The sequence below is a fragment of the Chanodichthys erythropterus genome, chromosome 21 (genome assembly GCF_024489055.1).
Source record: "Chanodichthys erythropterus isolate Z2021 chromosome 21, ASM2448905v1, whole genome shotgun sequence".
Classification (NCBI taxonomy): Eukaryota; Metazoa; Chordata; class Actinopteri; order Cypriniformes; family Xenocyprididae; genus Chanodichthys; species Chanodichthys erythropterus.
In genome coordinates, this window is record NC_090241.1 from 23,037,645 (window position 1) to 23,055,194 (window position 17,550).

At 36.3% G+C, this 17,550-nt stretch overlaps 1 protein-coding gene across 1 annotated transcript in view; it reads right to left on the reverse strand.

The window, feature by feature from the left end:
* Positions 1-3,932: 3,932 nt before the first annotated feature.
* Positions 3,933-17,550, reverse strand: part of nos1apa (nitric oxide synthase 1 (neuronal) adaptor protein a) — a 129,535-nt gene continuing 115,917 nt past the window's right edge. The window contains exons 11-12 of the mRNA XM_067373645.1: positions 10,894-11,203; positions 3,933-7,949 (exon numbers count right to left, since the gene is read on the reverse strand). Coding sequence (XP_067229746.1) covers positions 7,388-7,949; positions 10,894-11,203 — 872 coding nt within the window. The 3' untranslated portion in view covers positions 3,933-7,387. The remainder of the gene's footprint in view (positions 7,950-10,893; positions 11,204-17,550) is intronic.

Here is a 17,550-nt window from a genome sequence, read left to right on the forward strand (position 1 = left end):
TAGAATTCTTTAAAAGTAATGTCACACTCTTTGGGATCGCATCAAGAACAATAGCAAACTCTCTTGGTTTAACTGGAAATTAAAATTTTTGCAGAAATTCTGTATATGACAACAAATACCCATGGGAATTAAGCAGCTGTCTTACTAACATAATACCTTCATTGAACCAAGTATGATAGAATAATGATTTGTAAAAATAAATCTTTGTTATTCCATATGACATAATTATGGGGTGAGAAATTGTGCTTGTAAACTAATTTCCATGCTAGCAAGGCTTGTCTGTGAAAACCAGCCAATTTAACAGGAATTTTGTCGACAGAAAAATTACATTTCAACAAAAAGTCTATGCCTCCAAGAATATTAAATATATAATTAGGAAATATGTTCCAAGGATTTTCTCTATTCTTCATAAACTCTATTAACCATTTAATTTTGAAAGTGTCATTAAGTGTACTATAATCTAAAACTTCCATTTTACATTTTTGTTCGAGAAGCTGTTTCAGTCAGATATACGTCACAACAGGGAAGAAAAGATTATCGAAACTTACATTTCATGTCGACTGTAACACTTTTTTCAGACCTCCTATGCCATGTGTATTACAGTTTTCCCCGTTTCTTCGGGTGCTGACCTGCAAGTTGCAAATGATGCAAAAATTTGGTTCATCACATGAATCTGAATGTGGCGACCAGGGCAGGCGAGAGCCGTGAGGGAACGGCGCTAGGCCGGTGGCGCGAGAGTTAATGAGCTCCACCTGGGAGGCGCACCAGCCTTGAGTTTCTCACGGAGGAGCTCCGGAAGCATAAATGGAGGAGCGAGACAGTGAAGGACGAGAGAGGACCAGGCCTGGACTTTATTTTATGTTTTATTATGTTTGTGTGGCCGGCAGACGTCCGCGAGGGTCTGCCGGCATTACTTTCCTTTTTTGTATTCGTTTATTTTGAATGAAAGTTTTGTTGGATGTTCGCCGGTTCCGCCTCCTTCTTCCCACATTTACGAACCATGTTACACTGAAGTTTTTGTTAGATGACATCAAATAGAGATGGTGTCTGTTCTCTGTATTGCCAAAAGCAAGTGTGGTAAGCAACAGGAAGCACTTGGACGTAAGGATGGAAGCGGAAAATGCCTGCAGAACTGCCAGAAGCTCCAGGTGAGTGACATATTAATTCTAGATCTGTGAGTTTTGCTGTTGGAAAACTTTCTCTCACCTCACAAAATCTGCTCTTTTAGCCAACATAGTAAATAATTGTGGTCTTTTTGACTCCTTTTCTCATTTCCTGGGACCCCGCTGACTGGCTATACTGGGAAACTTGGTTACAACTCTGTGTTTGTGTATTTTTTTATCCCATAACAACATAAAATATACAAACATTTCTCAGTGAATACAATGTGCAAAAGAACAACAACAAAAAATGGTGATCATTTATAGAAACTTATTATGTGCAGATAACAAAGATAATTTCCCAATACCTCAAACACATTAAAATTGAAAAACATTTAAACGAGGAACAAATGACCAAAGATTCAAGTGTTTTTTTAAAGATACTGGAAGAATAGTAGTAAATTATTAGTAGTAACTTAGTAGTACTTTATAAACATTGTATAGGGATCCTTCAGGCTTGTTTCAGGGCAGAATGTTTTGGGATACAGAAAGTTAAATACTCAAGGGTAAATAGGACTGCAAAAGAGACAAGAAAAATCTGCAGAGTGAAGTACAAGGACACCAAATGAATTCTGACAATGTGTTCTTCACATCCTGCAAGAAATCCAGCACTAAATTAAAGTATCCCTTCTTCCTCCTCCTGCTACACAATACAGCCAATCGGAAAAATGTCTCATTTGATCTAAAATCTCAACATCAGCAATTCTTTGAAGTGACATTTTGTCCAAAAGCTCTTTCAAAAGTCGTTAAGTTTTTTTTTGTTTTTGAAAGACATCTCTCATACTCTACTGTGCTCCATCAAAAAATACAGTAAAAAGATTTATTCCTGTGATGGCAAAGCTGAATTTTCAGCAGCCGTTACTCCAGTATTCAATGTCACATGATACTTCAGGAATCATTTACTGATTTGGTGCTCAAGAAATATATTTTTTTGTTAATTAAGTTGTGCTGCTGAATATTTTTTTCAGGATACTTTGATGAATAGACATTTCAAAAGAACAGTATTTATTTGAAAAATATATTTTATAACAATGTAAATGTTTTTGTCAGTTTTGATGAAATTAATGTCCTTTTTGACTAAAAGAATACATTTCTTTAAAAAAGAAAAATCTTTCCAACCTCAAACTTTTGAACAGTATATACTAGTATTACACAATGTAAGGCAGAATAAATCAAATGCAACAGAATGCCTTTTGCCTGAATCACACTTTATTTCATTATGTAGTGAATCACAAGTACATTTAGGTGTAAAACACTAGTAACAATGGCAATGATGAACAGATCGAATTGCACAGAAATGTTTGGAGCAAAGCAAAGTATCTGGGCTGATGTAACAATCAGAAATATATACTGACAATTAAATTCCAAAACTCCATTGTCATCCATTATACTACCCATATGACAAAACCTTTTCTTCAGCTTAAAAGCTTCATGCTTAAAGTAGTCAATCTAAACAGGATGTCTGGCTGGCAGAGATCAATCGGACACACGGTTATGTTATAGGAAAAGAAACCATAAAACACAGGATATGACCACAATAGACAGTGAAACTAGAGGATAGAGAGAGACACCCACTGGCGCAAATTCAATATCAAAATGTATTTCTATCATCTTGCTTCTTGTTAACAGTAATTTTTCAACAAAGGCTGAATGGAAGATAAAACTGTAAACAGCACCAGAATTCAGTCTAAAACTAGAATTCAATATATTATATTTTACGGTTTATGGAGTGACTCTGGAGACAACCACACTTTTTAAAATTAAACTTTAAAGTGTTTGAAAATGGCACATTCTTGTGAGCTGAGGACAAATAAAAAAAAAGTAGACTATATTGCGGTGATCTGAAAATGCTCTGCAATGTCCTTGTGCGTGAATCTACAAAATATTTCTTGAGTTGGCCAAAGTGGCGAAGCTACAGGTGGGGTTGAATCGTGGCCCACCCAAGCAGAAGTTGGTCATTTTCCAAATAGATCATGAAATAACTTTATAAACAATTATTATGTCTTATCACACTATAACTTTATATATTCAAAGAATGATTAAATGCGATGGTAAATTGCAGGCTCCTAGTTTCCCATCTTCCTATAGGTGCATGCCATATGCTTGTCAGAATGAAGTTTAAAGGGTTAGTTCACCCAAAAATGAAAATTCTGTCATTTATTACTCCCCCTCATGCCGTTCCACACTTGTAAGACCTTTGTTCATCTTCAGAACACAAATTAAGATATTTTAGTTGAAATCCGATGGCTCCGTGAGGCCTCCATAGGGAGCAATGACACTTCCTCTCTCAAGATCCATAAAGGTACTAAAAACATATTTAAATCAGTGATGTGAGTACAGTGGTTCAATATTATTATAAAGCGACGAGAATATTTTTGGTGCACCAAAAAAACAAAATAACTTATTTAGTGATGGCCGATTTCAAAACACAGCTTCATGAAGCATCGGAGCACAAATGAATCAGTGTGTCGAATCATGATTCGGATTGCTACACTGATTCATTTGTGCTCCAATGCTTTCTGAAGCAGTATTTTGAAATCGGCCATCACTAAATAAGTCTTTATTTTGGTCTTTATCTTTTTTTTTGCCGCTCCAAAAATATTCTTGTCGCTTTTATTAATATTAATATTGAACCACTGTACTCACATGAACTGATTTAAATATGTTTTTAGTACCTTTATGGATCTTGAGAGAGGAAGTGTCATTGCTCCCTATGAAGGCCTCACGGAGCCATCGGATTTCAACTAAAATATCTTAATTTGTGTTCTGAAGATGAACGAATGTCTTATGTGTGTGGAACGACATGAGGGTAGAGTAGTTAATGACAGAATTTTCATTTTTGGGTGAACTAACCCTTTAATATGATTTGTCAGTTTCAGTTAACCCCACCCACAATATACTATGTAAGGACCTAATAGTAAGATTTGCATGTTTGTGGAGTTGCATTTGAAAATGTCAATAAAAAGCCTCAATTGGATAGTCCCACCCACTTGAACATATCTGGCCTTGCCCCTGGTTGAACATGGTTGGTAGGGTGGATTGAAATATGGTTTTGTCTGGATTTGGGGTGATGGTAGACTCATGGTTAAGAATTAGTGCTGATAAACAAAAGCTTGCACTTTTAGTTTCATGTAGGCACTGCAATCATAGTCCTGCTTTATTGCAGTTACATTAATTTCCAGTGGCGCAGACCCAGTAAATTCTCTTCTATAAATTGCCTTGAATGAAAAGCAAGTTGCATAAAATCCATTTCCTGAAAATAACAACACCCAGACACAAACTGTGTCATAAATAGACAGTTTGTATAATGGGAAATCACTTTAATATACCCAGCTTCTCAAAATACATTTCAGTGCACTCATAAAGCCTTCATATACATGCGTTTTTCCTTCAACATTCATTTTTCTTCATTCAAACAAACTGTGACAATGATGCGACCACTTTGACTTGAAATTAAAATACATAAATCATCACAGAAAAATTAGTAACATTCCCATCATGTTAAGTTCCCATCAAGAATCTTTTCAATTCTAAACAATGTCTAAAAAAGCTAATACAATAAGATAAATATCCTTTTATTTCATTCATTCATTCATTCATTCAGCTGTTGTTTTGCCAGCAATTATACATAGAAGTTATAAAGGCTTTTCATAAAATACTTTGACTTCATATTTAACGATCCAGTAACACAGTACAAGTGGTCCATATTAACTCATAACCTGCAAATGTATCTACATGAACTTGCTCCACTCTGAATTCTCATTTAGTGTTTATACTTTTGAGTTATTATGCATGATTGCACATATGGAAATGGTAGCGTAACCAAAACGTGGTATGGAAAAACATTCATAAAGCGCATAGAGGTTTAATGCTATGATGCCAATACATACATGATAACTCACATCTTCCAACCATCTTTCATGATGCATAACAGCTATATTATGCCAAGATCTTGCAGCTTTGAGCTACAATCGACATCTCAGTACATCTGTACATATATGCAGGCTAACAGTATATCTCTATAAATAATGAGAGCGTAAATAGCGGCATTGTTAGCAATGGAACAGCCCAAAATCTCTCCAGAGGAGCCATTGTGTGGAATAAAGACCAGGCCTGAGAGAATGTCATGGGAGTCGGGCTGTCTACATAAACAAGAGGACGAGGAAGATCGAGATTAGTGTTGAGTTATGGCATTCCAGGGAATTTCAGAACCCTTCTGCATACCTTCATGTTGACAGCCTCATTACTGACATTCCTCGAGCCATCAGCACCTTGACGATCATCGCTATGATGCTTCTTACAAAGGTAGGACCTTAGACTTTCTCTCTGAGAATGTGAAAGTTGCTCTAGAGGTCATATAGTGTCAAAAACAACACGGAAGCAGTACATGCTGCTATACCGTTAGGTGCATAATGCTTCATAGACCGACCCAAGGCCATGTGATTATGACATTGAGCACAAGGTCAGAGATGTGCTCATAAAACACAACACTAGCATCTATAAAGCCTGTAAAATTCATAGGAGGCAAACAAAAACATATATAAGACATGAAATGCTGCCCACTTATAAAACGGCAAAAGACAGCTTTGGAGGTATTACAGTACCACTGCAAAAAAAAAAAAAATCTATTCTTAATGAGTATTTTTGTCTAATTTTCCAGTAAAAATATTGAATAACTCTTCAAAGAAGACACTTTTTGGAGACAAATTTTACAACACTACATAAGACTTATTTTCAAGAATGTACACTATTGTTCAAAATTTTGCAGTTGGTAAGACTTTTTTGAAGGAAGTCTCATGCTCACCAAGGCTGCATTTATTTGATCAAAAACAGAAACATACTGTTTTTTTTTTTATCTTAATACATTTTAAAATGTAATTCATTCCTGTGATCGCAAAGGTAAATTTTCAGCATCACACTCCAGTCTTCAGTGTCACTATAGTTATCCTATAGAAATCATTCTAATATGCTGATTTGGTGCTTAAGAAACATTTAGTATTATTATCGAAGTAAAATAACTAGCTTCCGTCAGACTGCCTTCCGTATTCAACTTAGGAAAAAAGACAGTTAGGAAAATACGCTTGTTTCGTAAGTTAAATACGGAAGGCGTAGGACGTAGCATAAGCGTTTTGAACTGCGAGAGGTGTTACACCTTTTTCTTAAGTTGAATAAGGAAGGCGGTCTGGCGGAAGCTAGATATTTTACTTTATAACTTGTTAAATATGGATATTTTTCTTAAACAAACACATCGCTTCACTTCAGAAGACCCCCGGAGCCGTGTGGAGTACGTTTATGATGGATGGATGCACTTTTTTGAGTTTCAAACAGGTAGTTTCCATAGACTGCAATTATAAAGCTTGGGAGCATCAGGGGGATTATTAAAGGGATAGTTCAACCAAAAATGAAAATTTGATGTTTATCTGCTTACCCCCAGCGCATCCAAGATGTAGGTGACATTTTTTCTTCAGTCGATCACAAATGATGATTTTTAACTGCAACCGCTGCCCTCTGTCATTCAAATAATTGCAGTAGATGGGAACTTCATCTATAAGAGTGCATAAACCTTGCTTAGACAAATCCAAATGAAACCCTGCGGCTCACCTTCATCTTGGATGCACTGGGGGTAAGCTGATAAACATCAAATTTTTGGGTGAACTATCCCTTTAATGTAACACTGATTGTATTTGTCTGAAAGAAGAAAGTCATATACATGGCTAGGACATACTTGGATGGCTTAAGGGTAAGTAAATCATGGCATAATTTTCATTTTAAAGTTAACTAATCCTTTAAGTGAAAAATACACTAATATTTAAGATATAATGAGAAGAAGTCTTAATATCTTATGCAGAGTTGCTTTTCAAGTAAATTTATCAGTCAATTTTACTGGAATATTTGACTGGAATACTTTAAAAACTTTTTTTTTTTGCAGTGTAGTATTGACTTTGGTTTCTGTTAATTGATTCATCATGGTTTTTTGATTACAGGTCCACAAATACAATCTTTCAAAGAATTATGGTGCTACGATTAAAAAAAAAAACTATAGTGATTTTCATCATTTGGATAATTATATCTATGAAATAACTAAGTACAATCAGTGGTACTTTGCTATAAAGGAAAAATCTGAAATGTAGAATGAAATCAGTCTAAATGACTGATTCAAGCCACTTTGGCCTCTCTTTTGTCATTGTGGAAGCCTGGAGAATCAATGATCTGGAGGGGCAAATGTGTTATTCAAATGACAGCAGGTCAGGGTGGGATTCTTCGTTCTCCAAGTTGAGGGTTCGGTAATCCACAGTGCCGTTCCCCAACAATTCCCCCTCAGTGACGCTGATGCGGCAGCCCCCTTTCCCTGGACACGGGGTGGAGGCCATTCTAGTTTCCGAGTTGGCCAGTTTCTTTGGGTCCAGATTGTCTTTGTGAATGAGATCTGGAACAGAAAGAAGCCGCTGTGACTGATCGACCTCCTCCGAATTTTTCTCATGCGTCACCACTGCTGTGGGCTCGTTTTTTAGTTCTAATCCGGGCTTATTCTCCATCTGGCTGACGACACGGTCGCCGGGTTCTGAAGGTTTCTCAAGGCCGGATTCTTCAAGGCTCGGTCCAGGCTTAATCTCGGCTTTATCTTTGGAGTTCTTTTCAGGTGAGGAGACGAAAGAGGATTCTGGGGATGCTACCACGGGGTCAGAGGATATCATCATGTCCTGGGTGGTCTTCAGAGCACGTGGGAGACGCTTTTTACCAGTGGGAGGTGGGGGATCTAGCCGAGGGAAGGAGTCCAGAGAAATGTGACTGTGTGAGAGAAAGAAAAAGCAAAGACACAATGTGATCATGCAAGACAGAACGACAAGGAAAGATCAGAGCAAATATGTGGTCTGAATTTATTTAACTCTCTCGCATGGTTGTCCAAAATGATACTACTAAAAAATAAAAAAAGATTTGTAAGATTACATCATTTCCATCTGTAATTACAGAATGACTTGAGATGGAATAGTCAAGTGGATCACATGTTGACCTCAGCCAACAGAAAGCTTTTTGATCTTCGTCAATTAAAGAAATGCTCTCAGACACCTTGTACTATGTACTCTTGCAACTGTGTCTTGACTTTGTCAGAAAGTTATACAGGTCTAGCTTCTGAGCATTGCTATCCCCCCTCAGGGAGGAGCTTACAGATTGACAGATGAGGAATGCAAATAAATTGACAATTCCAAGATGCCGAACTGAGAGATACCACCCATTCCTTATATGTGCAGACTTCCAAATGGTTATGGATATTAGAATAATCTCTTTAAAGGTGCCCTCAAATGAAAAATTGAATTTATCTTGGCATAGTTAAATAACAAGAGTTCAGTACATGGAAATGACATACAGTGAGTCTCAAACTCCATTGTTTCCTCCTCCTTATATAAATCTCATTTGTTTAAAAGACCTCAAAAGAACAGGCGAATCTCAACATAACACTGACTGTTACGTAACAGTCGGGGTGTATGCCCCCAATATTTGCATATGCCAGCCCATGTTCCCAACATTATGAAATTACACAAGTGCAGAGCTGAATCAGACTAGGTAAGCAAGCAAGAACAATAGCGAAAAATGGCAGATGGAGCAATAATAACTGACATGATCCATGATAACATGATATTTTTAGTGATATTTGTGAATTGTCTTTCTAAATGTTTCGTTAGCATGTTGCTAATGTGCTGTTAAATGTGATTAAAGTTACCATCGTTTCTTACTGTATTCACGGAGACAGGAGCCGTCGCTATTTTAATTTTTTAACACTTGCAGTCTGTATAATTCATAAACACAACTTTCTTTATAAATCTCTCCAACAGTGTAGCATTAGCCGCTAGCCACGGAGCACAGCCTCAAATTCATTCAGAATCAAATGTAAACAATATAACAGTATACAATACTCACATAATCCGACGCATGAGGTATGCATGACGAACACTTTGTAAAGATCCATTTGAGGGTTATATTAGCTGTGTGAACTTTGTTTAGGCACTGTTTAAGGCAAGCGCGAGCTCCAACAAGAGTACACTTCATTTGAATAAATCTTAATAAAAGGTCAATTTAATAGCAAAGATCAAGCTTGCTGCAAAACAGTCTTACTGAAAAAAATTAAAAATGTAAATTAATTAATGAATAAATAAATGTATTTTACTTTAACTTTTTAAATGTCCCATACATAGACACTACCAATTAAAAGAAGTCAGAAGTTTTTTATTTTATTTTTGTCTGAAATATAAAAAATATATCTATTTCATATAAATGCTGTTCTTTAAACCATCTTCAACAAAGAATCCTGGAAAAATACACATCACAGAAAAAAAGAAAGAAAAAAAAAAAATCAACATTGATAAGAATGTTTCTTGATCACCTGGATTAAAGGCTGCTGAAAATTCATTTTTGCCATTTTTTGAAAATTCATTACATTTTAAAATATATTCAAATAAAAAAGTTATTTTAATTTTTACTGTATTTTTTGATTGTTGAGTATAAGAGACTTGTTTAAAAACAAAATAAATAAATGAATTATTCACCCAAGCGTTTGAATGATAGATAGAGCACAATAAATATGTTGATATATTGGTCCATGGACAAGAACATTAGATGCAATGATGTCATGGTCCTCTCAATTCATGTGAGACACTCATAGTCATTTAGTCAAATTCTTGTCTATGTAACAGTGAACTTCCCATAAATCTCCCATGATAACTGCACAATTCCCTCAATAATGTTGCATATCAATGCAATAATAGCCTTACTATTTATGATAAGAAGTTGGTTTCTTGTAAATGCATTATTTCATTTATTATTTTATGACACTGGAATTTGCACTAGGTTTGTTGATATGATTGTTAATGAGAGTCAAAGTCTGTGGGACTTTTTTTTCAATTCATTTTAACATCATTCATGTCTGTTACATGAATGGTGAAAAATGCCTAGCATTAAAAGTTGCCATTTGTTTAAAGCACTAACCATGTATTAGCCCTTGTAATGTCTTTCAACAATTGTCTTAGCAAGCACTACCAATTATGAACATAAATGCATTTTTTTCCATAAAATTTACAAGCAGATACAGTATAATAAAAAAGCTGGAAGGAATGTGTATACTAGATGTTACACAACTGGTAAGATTTCAGCCAATTAAACCAAACCCTTGACACAAGTCAAAGTTTGCCTGATGCAACACATACACCATGACTCAAATAGACACATGTACATTCCCTTGAAGGCTGCTGATAATGATGGTGGATACAGTTGCTGTGCCTGCCTGCATAAAAACCTTTCTTCCCTCAAAGAGATGTCAGTCAAATCTCAGCGTTAACTCATGGAGTTCTCATATAATAACAGTCTTCAAAGACATTTTTTTTTTTCTATTTTTACAATCACTGCTGAAAGAGATGTGAATGTGAATACATTCATTCAGTGGATGAAAGTGTGCTGGAACCAGATCAACAATCAACCCACGTTTAGAGGAATATTTTGTTTACTCCCTTGTTTATTTGACATTTATTAGACAGGATAGTGAAAAGGAAGTATCAGATCGGGACATTACGCAGTCCAGCCTTGAACCCATCTCTGTAGAAGCACTATTGTCCTTAAATGTCAAAAGCAAGTGCTGCGGCTGACAACTTCCTAGCATTTTTATTCTTACACATGAAGTCAATTGGATATAATGCCGTATTGAGGTCAGTGCTGTTTGCAGCTGCGAGAGTGAAATCTTTACCTGTTTTTTGCTGTACTGTGGCTCATCTCAGTCAGGCTGGACCAAACTGGCTCCACGTTCTTATTCACCTCTGTGACTCCAATGTCTCCAAGGCTGTTGGGATCTTTTCGGCGGAGCAAGTCGTTTACCTTCGCACCCATGGCTTTGCCCAAGTTCAGGGCGTTTTTTAGATGCTGGCTGCCTCCTGTCTTTGATCCTGCCAGGGCAGATGTGTCTGTGGAGCCTGCTGGACTCACGGTGCTGCTTGCTGGACGAAAGTACAGCTTTGGCTGTTCCGCTGCATTGCAGTTCTCAAACATGCTTTGGTCCACTAAAGAACAAAACAACAAAATGGTTTTCAGACAAAGTGAGGCTCTGGGGATCTTTACTGAATTTAAAGTACCATTTAAAGGTGAGCTGTGTCTTCAGTAGCTTTTGTACAGACTTAAATGCATGACTGTTTAAAACTCAAAGTGCAACACTGCAGGACGGTGTTCATTCAACCAATTTGTTCAACCATCTCAATATTGGGTCTATATTGGGTTTATATAATTCTGGATGAATCATTTCTCTATTATTATTTACAATTATTAATGATCTTGTAAATCATTCTAAATGGTACAAATGGATTTAGGCACCACCAAAAATACTCATTCTGAGATTTGCTAATAATTACAGTGAAATTAATTTACAAATGAGCATTAGGTGATGGCAGATGTAATATAAATGTAAAAACATGCACAATTAAATATCCAATGTTGCTTGAAATATATTAACAATAGAAACAGATACCAATTAAAAAAACAAAAACTAATACATTTAAACGATATGATACCGATATATTGCGCATTCCTAATTTCATGCAGTGGTGAAGCAGTTTATATATCAATGTACAAATTCATGCATGCAAACAAACAAACAAATAAAAAAAGACCACAATGATACCAACATAGGCAGAAAATGCCCATCATAAGGAAATAAAAGCATTTGGGGAGATCACAACAGGTCATGTTTCTTACCTCAGAAGCATTATTTCATGGTTAGCATACAAAGTGACAAAGAAAGCATGATTCATTGTTTGCATCTACACAGACATTCTTAATAAACAGTATATTAATACTCAAACGTGAAACATTTTTACATCACAATATAAAAAAAAATGAACTTTTACCTTTTAAAAGGTGACCGAAGAGAGGGAGACTGACAGTGATAAAGATGGAAAGATAGAAACAGCAATTTGCCAACAAAAGCAGCCCTGACTTGGTGTTCCACTTCAAACTCAGCCTCAATTTAGGCCATTCAAAGCCGTTTACAATAAAAGCTGTATATTAGGCTGGCTCTAATCAAATGTGATTTCAAGAAACTCTTGATGGCATTTGATGTGGCATAGTTATTTCCAGCTTGTTAAACGCAAACAGTTTCAACACTTGCTCATGGAGGAGTAAGAATTCTCATTAGCTGGTGACAGTCTCTCGTTGACGACAAACACGGGGCCACAAACGAGACTAGAGAGGCTTTTCTTCACAAATATTTGACAAAGGGAAGTTATTTTGATGCTGACAATGTCTTGGCTCTGCAGGCAAGGCAAACAGATGAATGAGGGAAGTTTGTGTGCCAAAAACAGCATGTTGTTGTCATGGAAATCAGGAAAAAAATAAATAAATTGACAACAAAAAACCCACAACTTGCCATTTGTGTTGGGTCTGCCTTTCTTTTCCAGGTACACCACTGGGTAACAAGATCAGTTGAAGTAATTCGCAGAATAATGGCGTAATCTGTCAATTTTACTATGAGGCTTAAACAAGCACAACATGCTGCTATGATGAACTCTGGAGAGAAATGAGCAGGAGAAAAGTAGCCACTTGTTTGTGGTTTCATATGAGTGTATCATGAAGCCATCTAACATCTGAAAGAGATCATTTAATATCCCCTTTAACGGCTGACATGTTATTTCATCTGGTAATGTTACAATACCCAGACTAGTTCTACTATGTTTGTGTAGTATCAGCCTCAGGAGGCCAACGGACTGCCCACGGTTTCTTCACGGACTGTCTGATGCATATTGCACACAAAACTGGAAAACACATGAAAATCGAAAGCTTCAATTAGACTGATTGCAAAGCAACTTTAGAGAATTTAAAATCATGTTTAAAAAGTTCCATATCATCTGCTATCATCCATTTCAGATTTATCTATCCCCAAACCGCAATCTGTGGTTGGTTGGTTACATATTATTCAGACAGTCTAGTCCTAAGTGGGTAGTTCTTAGCCAGAATAAGTGCAAAATAAGACTTTATGATGATGTAAATCACAAGTATGGGTCTGAGATTGAGTGATTTTGGGTGAGAATGAGAAAAAGATGTATAGCAAATCATCAGCTTTCAAATTAGAGCGTGGAGCAGTGATCATCGGTTTTGATCCTTCTCCACAGGGCCGGGCATTATCGTGTAGCTCGCGGCAGCAGTTTAAAATACCTCAGTGAGGCTCCACCGCAGTAGCAAATGCTAGGAGGGTGTCTGACACGCTGCTATTCTGGGCTGGTTTATGAGCTCCTGATGTGTCCCAGCAGGAAACCTCTGGACCAAAGGGTGTCCAGCCCACACATGCACACGCTGCATGGTACATGGTTCCCACTCTATTTGACCAATTAATTCCTATGATATATCCAGTCATTCAAGTTTAGTACATAAGGATTTTATGGTGAAAATCAAGTTTTTTTAAGTGGTTTATATGTCTATGTGGTGTTTTTAAATATGCTTTAATTTTAATTCATAAGTCAACAGCATTGCCAAGTATTTTCTCTTTAAACTTGCAGTGACTGCAAACTTTCTAAACTCAGTTTCAAAAATGTGGTTTGAAATCTCTGGTGTTTCTGACATTACAAACTTGTAACCAATCATGTCAACGTGCCGGCGAGCTTTAGCATATCATTAACTATGACTGATCTGAAGCAGGGGAGTCTCAAGAGAAGGTTTTCTCAGTATATTTTTCTGTTGATATGAAAAATCGGGTACAATAAGCTATATAGCGGGTGAATTATGTATATGATGTATATTATGATGTTATGATGAACTATATGCTTTTCTCCACTGACGTTCTAAAGTGTTCAAAGCGTTTCTAAGGATACTGATTGTTAGAAGCTGCCTGACTCACAAACGGGAACATGGTATGTGTAACATTAGCAACACATTATTAGCTGTTTGATAACAAGCAAAAGGCTAATCATATCAAGTACTGGTATGTGTCCGACTTTGTAAAATACCATTGTGCAGCGTTTACCTCAGGAAGCTGACCAAGTGGATATCTGAGCTTGTGCGAGCAAGTTACATTCAAGCTATTTTAAGGCATGAGTTGTTTTTTTTGTTTTTTTTTTCCCACAGGAAAAACTTAATTATGTAATTTTGGTGATTTTAAGGGATGGTATTTTTGACTGCAGGGAGACTAATAATTTTCATTTTAATGTTTTTAACAGATTATATATTTTAGTTTATAATATTAAGCCTTTATAAATTTAAGTCTTGCTTTAAAAACATGCTATTTAATATACAATGTTACTGATATCTTTTATAAAAGGAAATTATCTATCTATCTATCTATCTATCTATCTATCTATCTATCTATCTATCTATCTATCTATCTATCTATCTATCTATCTATCTATCTATCTATCTATCTATCTATCTATCTATCTATCTATCTATCTATCTATCTATCTATCTATCTATCTATCTATCTATCCATTATGATATAATACAATACAATACATTTTTTATTAAAATTGTACTTTCTAAATTTGCAGAATATATTTCATACATGCATTATTAATTTGATTTATTATCAATTTATTATTTGTTTAATTTTTTATTTCCATGACTTCTACAGGCCTGAAGACATATTTCTAGGTTTTCCATTACCAGGGGAACCCTGACGATCAAGACCCCTGCATTTATGAACCATACAAAAATAATGAAACCAAAAATTGACCAGATTTTATATTTCATGATGAACTGCATCATTTAGTAAAGAATCAAAAATTAACTAATGAGCAAAGAGCAAATATATTTAGACCCCAAGCCAAAACACTACCATCTCCAACACTTGGGGAATATAGCAATAAATAAAGCATTTTAACCCATTATCTTCAACTTGGTTGACCTAGCAGATGTTCAGGTCAGCAGAAGATGGGTGAAACATCAATATTTCATTTGAACCCCCTTTCTAACATGAATCTTTAAACACAAGGGCAGGGGGATGGGGAAAACAAGTTATCCCTGGATAACACATGATCAGAGGGTCTGAATGCATTTGAACCATCTGACTCCCTGTTATCAACTCCATCATTAACACAAACGAGGTGGAGCACTATAATGGTGCAGCAGTCCAGAATAAAAGCATCAATCTCAGGACTCCTTAATGAAAAGGGCAGAGAACTCCACAAGTAAACTGCACTGTTAGGACTATCCATTACCTTTATCTCTGTTGAACAGCACTGCTGGCTGACTAGTCTCCTTGGTACTGTAGATATACTGTAGCGCATATAAGGGTAGAAAGGAAATAAATTAATAAAACCTCAAAAGGGCAACAAAAGCAGCCCCACCAAAAACCATAAATGGCATGACAACCCTTCTGGTCAATAACTATTTGTGCTGTATGTTAAATAGGGTGCTGGAAGCTACACCAGCACTTTAAAAAATGAATTGGCAAAAAATTTATTTTTGAAAGACGATAAATCTCAAACTAAGTCAGAACAGTGTTAAAATTAAGGTGAGAGCAAAAACAGCGCTGAACACATAAAATATAGATGTGGGGATGATATTATGGCAACGTTATGCTGCTGGAGAGAAAAACAAAACAAAACACTGAGCATAATGGAAGACAATGCCCCCATTTTCTTTTGACTTCAAATCTCAGATCAATAATTAATCAAAGACTCTGCCACATCAATGTCAAGCAGTATCATGAATGCAATGCAAGATAATGACGGTGATGCAAGATAATGACAGCTTATCCACTTGATCGATGCTCATGCGTCTTTGATTAAATCATTGGAACCAGATTGGACTAAAGGCGTGTAACAGTGCATTCTGTGAAATATAGCTAATTAATTCATTTTTTTAAAGGGCAGTTTTAATTTCATGGTGCGTCACCCTTCTTGGGCATAAATAGGTTCAAATCAACTGATCTGCATTGGAGTTCACTTTATAACACAAAGGATTTTTTTCCAGCCAAGCGCAACGACAATAGAAATAGACCCCGAACTTCTCATTTCACATCTCCTTGAGTATCCTTGTAGGTCTTAATGTCTAATTTTCGAAGCCTAAAAGGTTTACAGTCTCTACAATAGATGTAGCTGAACACTTTAAACCAAAGTAGCGTGCAAACTTCAGGAGAAAGAATGTTCTCAAAAGCCTCCTCTACAAAGTGAGCAGGTTGGCCCGGGCTTGAGCGCCTAATTCAGAGGCCCCAAGTTTTTAACAGCTTCTCTCAGAAGCGGCAGCTGTACTAAAATGAGATGTGATATTGTTATGCAATTTCAATTACGCCGCAGGGAGAAGGATCAATCCGACAGCCGCTCGTTTCCCTGAGCGTGCAAAGATGAGACAGCGATGCTCCAGAGCATCCGTTAAATTACACAGCGATTCAGATGGTGTTCTCTGCACTTGCTGGTTTTGTGAGCTCCACACATTTTAGTGGTTATTTCTATTTCTTGAAGCAGCTGTGCTTGCATATGGCATCCGAAGTGGTTCCATTTGTGTGCCAGCGATTCTTGGAATCGCAGAACGACTGGACCTCAGCTTAACTAGGAAAGTCAATCAACTGTAATATTCACGTTTAACTTAAAGTGTACACTTAGAGGTGGCTGTGATGGCAATTTGTATAACCATTTTTAAAAGCTAAAGAACCTTGAACCAGTAATTCAACTTAATTCAACTCCCTGAACATTCAATGACAATGACTAACATTGAATGAACGGTTACACAGTCACACGGTGTCAACTGCAAGGCTCTTAAAAATGATAGAGCTCGTTTTTAACAGCTTTGAAATGAGTCATATACTTTGAAAACCTACAGGAGGGACAAGTTATGGTTTATTATTCATGACACCAAAAGCTGTTTTGTGTAGAATAATCATTGACTCTTTTTTTTTCTTTCCCTCAAACACTTAAGAGTGGCTAGGATTCAAGGACAAGATCAATGGCAAAAATAATTAATATGAAATAATTAGCAATGTTTCCTCAGGCATCAGTATCAAATAAAAGACTTTTAGTAGAGTATGCTCGTGTAAAAATGTACTGCCAATTTGTTTGTGTTTTAAATGCTTTCCATAGCATTTCTATGGAGTTGCTAGAGCTTTGTGGGTAGATCTAAGCAAATTATTTTTCAAATCAAAAGAGCCCAACACTAAGGTTCTATAAATGCGCTCACACAAACTTTAAAGTCACAGTGAACACGTTTACATACACGTTCTTAACCCAAATATGCTTAATAAGTCGACAATGCATTTGGTCATGTAAACACGTTAACCTGTTTTCCTTTATCAGAGTAAGGCCATAAATGGCTTAAGCTTAAACTGATCATTTTTGCACCTTACTCTGATTTTTAACACATTAAGCTGCGTTCTGCCGGCTTACTGAAGTGCGCATGTGTGAAATGTGACAGGAAAGCATCCTTACTGCAG